At 41.3% G+C, this 6,244-nt stretch overlaps 1 protein-coding gene across 1 annotated transcript; it reads left to right on the forward strand.

Annotated features, from left to right (window-relative positions):
- Positions 1 to 313: 313 nt before the first annotated feature.
- LOC141025433 (agamous-like MADS-box protein AGL80) lies at positions 314 to 1,039 on the forward strand. The gene has a single exon (XM_073500711.1). It carries the CDS (start codon positions 314 to 316, stop codon positions 1,037 to 1,039), a length of 726 nt encoding a protein of 241 aa, XP_073356812.1.
- Positions 1,040 to 6,244: the final 5,205 nt, after the last annotated feature.

A 6,244-nucleotide genomic window follows, 5' to 3' on the forward strand; every position in this document is an offset into this window, starting at 1 on the left:
TTGCGGGGAAACCATCTGCGCGCGTACAATTTACCGCGCTCTCGTGATACAAGGGGCCAACGGTCACACGCGCGTAAATTTAAAAGGTTTAAATGGACACCAAATATACAAAGTTATAAAAGGACGGTTTAAATGGGTGCCAAAATTACATATGGGCACAATTAAGGCAGTAAATCTTATGCAATATTCTCCCAATCTGTTGCCATATCATGAAATTAATTCCTTGGGGATCTCTCCACTATAAATCTACCCCTCCTCCCTGCCTAAACCAGCAACTTTCCTTACCTTGGCTAGTTTTATCCCTTTGCCGGCAATGGCTCGCAAGAAGGTGACCCTCAAGTACATCGCCCACGACTCCACCCGACGCTCTAGGTTCAAGAAGCGTCTCAGGAGCCTGATGAAAAAGGCGACCGAGCTGGCCACCATGTGCGATGTCAAGACCTGCGTGGTGGTGTACGGCGAGAGCGACGCGGAACCTAAGGTGTTCCCTTCCCACGCCGAGGCGGTGGATATCCTGAATGAATTCAAGAGCATGCCGGAGCTGGGGCATTGCAAGAAGACGATGGACCAGGAGGCATTCCTCACCCAGCGCATCGCCAAGCTCCGGGACCAGGTGGACAAGGCTCGCCGCGAGTGCCAGGACAGCGAGATCAGGTACCTCCTTTACAACATCATGCACGGCAACCACCCAGGCCTCGTTGATCTCAGCGTTGAGGAGCTCGCCCGCGTTGGCTGGAAGGTGGACGAGCTCCTCAAGAGCCTCGGCGAACGCATGGGAAAAAACCATGTCCAGGCGCCGCCGCCAGCTCCATGCGTCAGCACCGACAACATCGACATGGGGTCTCCGCCGCTGTATCTGGCGTCACCGCAGGAGGAGGAAGGCTGGCTTGACATGGTGAGCTCCGGTGGGGACGTCGGCACCCAGGTCTACGGTGGCAATGCCAGCCACGACGGCGCCGGCTTCTCCGGCGGTGATATGATGATGCAGACGCAATTCTCCGATCTGGGGTTCAGTTCGAGTCCTTTCCCTCCCATGTAAGCCAGGAGGGATAAGGATCTCCAGGCTCCAGCCGCCGTGCATGGCCAGCTATCGTGCGATCGATCTCTCGTTATTTATTTAGTTTCCTGTAAGTGTTATATTATTCATGTATGTGCGTCGTTGTATTCATCTTGCTCTCTGAGCCAACTCTCGTTTTTTATTGTAATGTTGTTATTGAATTGTTATTTAGTTGATCTCTACCCAAAAGGCTATTTGTTTGATCTCTGCTGCGCAATTGGTGGTAAATCTTGCACAGCTAAATGCCTGATATATAGTTGCTGCTTGATTGCTGTCAGGGCCTCAAAGAACTTTGGTCTCGTGTGTTGGCCTGTTGGGGCTTGTGTCAGGGCCTTTAATTTCATGCTATTTTGGTGTCTAGAATTTTACCTTTTCTGTGGTAGAAACGAGTTGACGATTCCTTCTCCTGCAGCCAGCTAAATGTGCTGGATGATTAATATTTTCCTGGATACATATTTGAGAATTAATTACCTTTTTGACTTAATTACATAGCGACAGCTCGCGACAGGCAAACATCAGAACTATGGAAGTTCTCCATTGTGCTCTGCTTGGTTGGAGCTGTGTCATGTTCTCTGTTCTTCAGACCCTTCTCCGTTCTTCAGACCGGCCCACAGGAGTTTCTCTACATACCTCTGCTTCCCATGCCCTCGATCTTGCTCTAAGTCACCCCACTGACCGGACCTCCATCAGCATGTAAGTTTGAGATTTGGAGCTATTTCCATGTTGTGTTGACTAGTTCTATTTGCTAGCGATGAACTCTACAAGCTGCAACAAGTGACCGATCAGGTGGTAAATCTTAAGTTGCACCTGTTTGTTTGTGTCACAATTGTGTTTTGTCTGACATTACTTGCACAGCTAAATGCCTGATATATAGTTGCTGCTTGATTGCTGTCAGGGCCTCAAAGAACCTTGGTCTTGTGTGTTGGCCTGTTGGGCTACTGTCAGGGCCTTTAATTTCATGCTATTTTGGTGTCTAGAACTTTAGCTTTTCTGTGGTTGAAACGACTTGAAGGTTCGTTCGCCTGGAGCTAGCTAAATGTACTGGATGATTAATATTTTCCTGGATAAAGATTTGAGAAATAATTACATTCTGTGACTTAATTACATGGCAACAGCTTGCCACAGGCTGTCCTTGGTTGGAGAGCAGTGTCATGTTCTCTGTTCTTCAGACCCTCCTCCGTTCCCATGCCCTCTTACTCTATGTCATGCCACTGACCTGACCTCCTTCAGCATGTAGGTTTGAGATTTGGAGCTATTTCCATGATGTGTTGACAAGTTCTTTTTGCTAGCGATGAACTCTACAAGATGCAACAAGTGACCTCAAGAGTGCAATTATAGCATTCCTTCCAAATTCCAAGCTATGATAATAAAGATTTAAAAAAAGTTACCACCAAACGCCCACTTTGATTAGCTTTGCAACGAAGCAATCCGCGTGGCTTTCGGAGTCCAATAGATTTGAAGGCGTGTCCAACAAGAAATGCTAAAGGGCCAATGGAAACTATGCGTTTACACTGGTGTCTTCACTCTTCAGCATTAGTAGTACAGAGGAGGCAAGAATAATATTTACCAGCAATATTAAATTGTCTCCGCTTCAGCATATTTCACGCATTAAAACTTTCAATAATAAGCACCCACACAAATACATTAAACTTCATTTTGGCACATAGAAGAAAAACATCATGTAAAGAAACGTGTTAGAACTTAGAACCCATGGAGTTGATAAGGACCAGACCAGCCATCCTCTATAGGACAAATGCATCCCTTTCCTCCACGTGTTTCCATCCCTAGTGATCTAGCATAAGTAGTCGTATTTCTGTTGTATGGAAGCCATTACCATTTGTAGTTGACCTTGGACATTTTACATTTGAGACATTCTCTTGTTATGGAATATATTAGGTAAATAGATGAACAAAAGAAACTGAAAGGGGTGCATGACTTCAATGCTCATGGATGAGCACTATGAGAATAGGAGGCAACATGCAGTGAGACAATATCTGTGACAAGAGGATAATGTGAATGGCTACAAAAGGTAAGAGATGTGACATACAATTGATTAGTTATGGATAGAGCTGCAGGAAACAAGGAGCCAAGGTGAATATACTAGTATTTATGTACCATGTGGTTCTGTGTTTTCACAATGGAAAATGGTGTGAAGAAAATAATGTATGTGTTCGTATGTGGCATTCAGTACTAAAGACACAATCCTTCCATGTTTAACATATATCAATTGGTCGGCCTAGTATATGTAGAAGGTAACTGCGGTAAATCACGCGTGTGTATCGAGGTGTATGATAAGAATGAGAGTGGGTAAATGAAGTTATAGTGCCATACACAATGATTTCTGGACTCGAGATAAGTGAAAAATCCAGGATAGACATCACGGCTAGATTTCTGAAACACAAGAGCAAGGATAGTATGATTGGTTTGCCAATTGCTCCATTTTCTTTGAAGAAAATAGATAGATGCGGGTAAAAGGGTTAACGTGGGTTACACACTTAAATGTTGAGCAGCAGCTGGTGATAAGGAGTTAAGGTGAATATATGTAGCTATCCATTTCGCTATGCGTCATTGGGTGATGGGGTATGTGGTTTTTAGCTGGCTATTACTTAATGTCTAACACTAGTCCATTTTCATATTTGGACACTCCAATGGTGTGCAAAATGAATGGTGAGGGGAGCGTCATAATATTTTGAAGTTAGAATCCTGTAACGCCAAATGACTATGATTGTTATGAACGTAACCAGTCAATCAAGATAAGCATCATAGTTAGTTGTTGTCATGAGCGAACAATGTGAATTACCCTAACTTATCATATGAGTGTTGGATCCTTGTTGTTGTCAATATAAACATAATGTTTGCGAAAAGGGGTCAACGCGGTTAGATCATTTAACGAAGATTGGTCGCTAGTGCTGACGGAATAGCATATGCAGTGCACTCCCTAATTGCCATTGACTAACCTGACGCCTGATATGGAGTATGAGTTAGGAGTATGAGTTATTTTCATTTGGCATTTAATAAAAGTTTAACACAAGACCCATTCATATTTTATGATTGAAATGGTAATGCAAGGATAATAAGGTAAAAGAAGTGAGGGCAACTTGCACATGTTTGTTAGGTATAGCATTACAATACTAAGATTTGGTAATAGAGTTGGAATTCTACATGATGCAGAATCGTACGCAAGTCATGGTAACTGAAAAATCATGATCTGCAACCAGGACTTGTTGTCTATAAAAGGATAAGGTGAATACAAACTAGTTAATTTAACAACTGCATCCTTGTATTTGCCAAACCATAATGATATGTACTGTTAGATTTATATTGACTGCTAGTCGAAGTCAAAGCAATGGACAATTCAAAGCATAGATAGTACCACTTTTGGCATGTTAACAAGGGGGCAAGGTGAATAGGGTTGGTTCTTTAACTGGTTTGTCATCTTTAGTTGACCTTTGGTATACAACATAGTGTCCGTTCGATATTCAAAACGATCCGATAAAATTACAAATATGACAAATACAATAGCTATTGTTGGATATTTATTGGTATTTATATTTATTTTACCATAACAACGTTTCAGAGTGAGAGAGAGAGAGATTGAGAGAGAGAGAGAGGGAGAGAGAGAGATTGAGAGAGAGAGAGGGGGAGAGAGAGAGAGAGAGAGAGAGAGAGAGAGAGAGATGTATTTATTTTATCATGCACCTCAACTCAACAACGACATGCCGGCAGACTCTGAACAAAAGGACCGATGGAGTATATTCATGGCTCCAATCTTTCATACACGTTGGCATCGTCAGGTAACAGAGGTTCGTAACATCCCACTATTCTTTAAACAGATGTTCGTTCCCTCGCAAAAAAAAGGTGTTCATCACATCTCACTATTCTTCTTGTATGTCAGCAACATCAGACAAGATGACTTGCAACGTGTCCATGGCCCAGTTCGAACTAGCTACGCGTGGCAAGTAGCAACTATAACACCATTTTATTGCACCATCTGTTTATCTATATATAATACTCCAACCTATGATTTCCAGGCTTTTATGTCCAAACATTAGAAAAAATAGGCATTGTGCGTGACAGACCCCATCAACAACATAGGGCAGAGTACTGATGCTGCATGCAATTTTGGTGTCGGAAGCAGAGGGTGTAGATATTTTGAAAGTCGTTGTGCCTAAGAGAAGCTAGACAAGTGTTGCATTGGATTAGGACTCTGGGTCGACTTCGACAAGATGGTCCACATAGAGGATTTCCTTCTTAATAAATTAAACTAAATGGATCATATGTATCAGTAAAGAAAATGTGCCTAAGAGAAGCACATTTTGGTGTCGGAAGCAGAGGGTGTAGATATTTTGAAAGTCGATGTGCCTAAGAGAAGCTAGACAAGTGTTGCATTGGATTAGGACTCTGGGTCGACTTCGACAAGATGGTCCACATAGAGGATTCCCTTCTTAATAAATTAAACTAAATGGATCATCTGTATCAGTAAAGAGAATGTGCGTCTGTAACATGGTTTACTAATTAAGCTTAATTTACTGTTGCACAAATATGGTGCAATAAAATTTATAATAATTGAGCATCAGTCTATATATATATATATATATATATATATATATATATATATATATATATATAATATGTGATATTCTTCCCAGGCACTTTATTTTAATTGTTTCTTAACTGAGACATTAGCGCATGTGGCAGGCAATGTAGTGACGTGAAACCATGCACATCAAGGAAATTCACAATGCTTCTATCTTAGCAACGAATCTTAGAATGATTCTGACATGTAAGAGAGAGATAAAAAAATGTTTGCTTTTGTTGGCCAAGAGATGGAAATTTCTAAATAAAGGTATGAGATGCCATATTTTCATCCCACCTTATCTCAATACATTTGGGCAACACATATTATTTTACGCATATAAGCAGTTATTGAATGCAGATGATACTAAGAGGCAATGTATTGCAGAAACCTTTTTGTCCTATCTAAGGAGTGTAAAATAAAGAAGGTAAAAACATCTGATCAATCATTGTACATGCCCTAAAATTATGAATTAAATTATAGTGAAAATTTGACAACATGATTATATATAGCTAGAGCATGTGTCCAGAATGTAAGAACTAATATGGTGTAAAAAAAGGTCATTACATATGTTTATGTCAGTAAAATATTGCTCAGCTACTCGGACATAG

The sequence above is a fragment of the Aegilops tauschii genome, chromosome 6 (genome assembly GCF_002575655.3).
Source record: "Aegilops tauschii subsp. strangulata cultivar AL8/78 chromosome 6, Aet v6.0, whole genome shotgun sequence".
NCBI lineage: Eukaryota > Viridiplantae > Streptophyta > Magnoliopsida > Poales > Poaceae > Aegilops > Aegilops tauschii.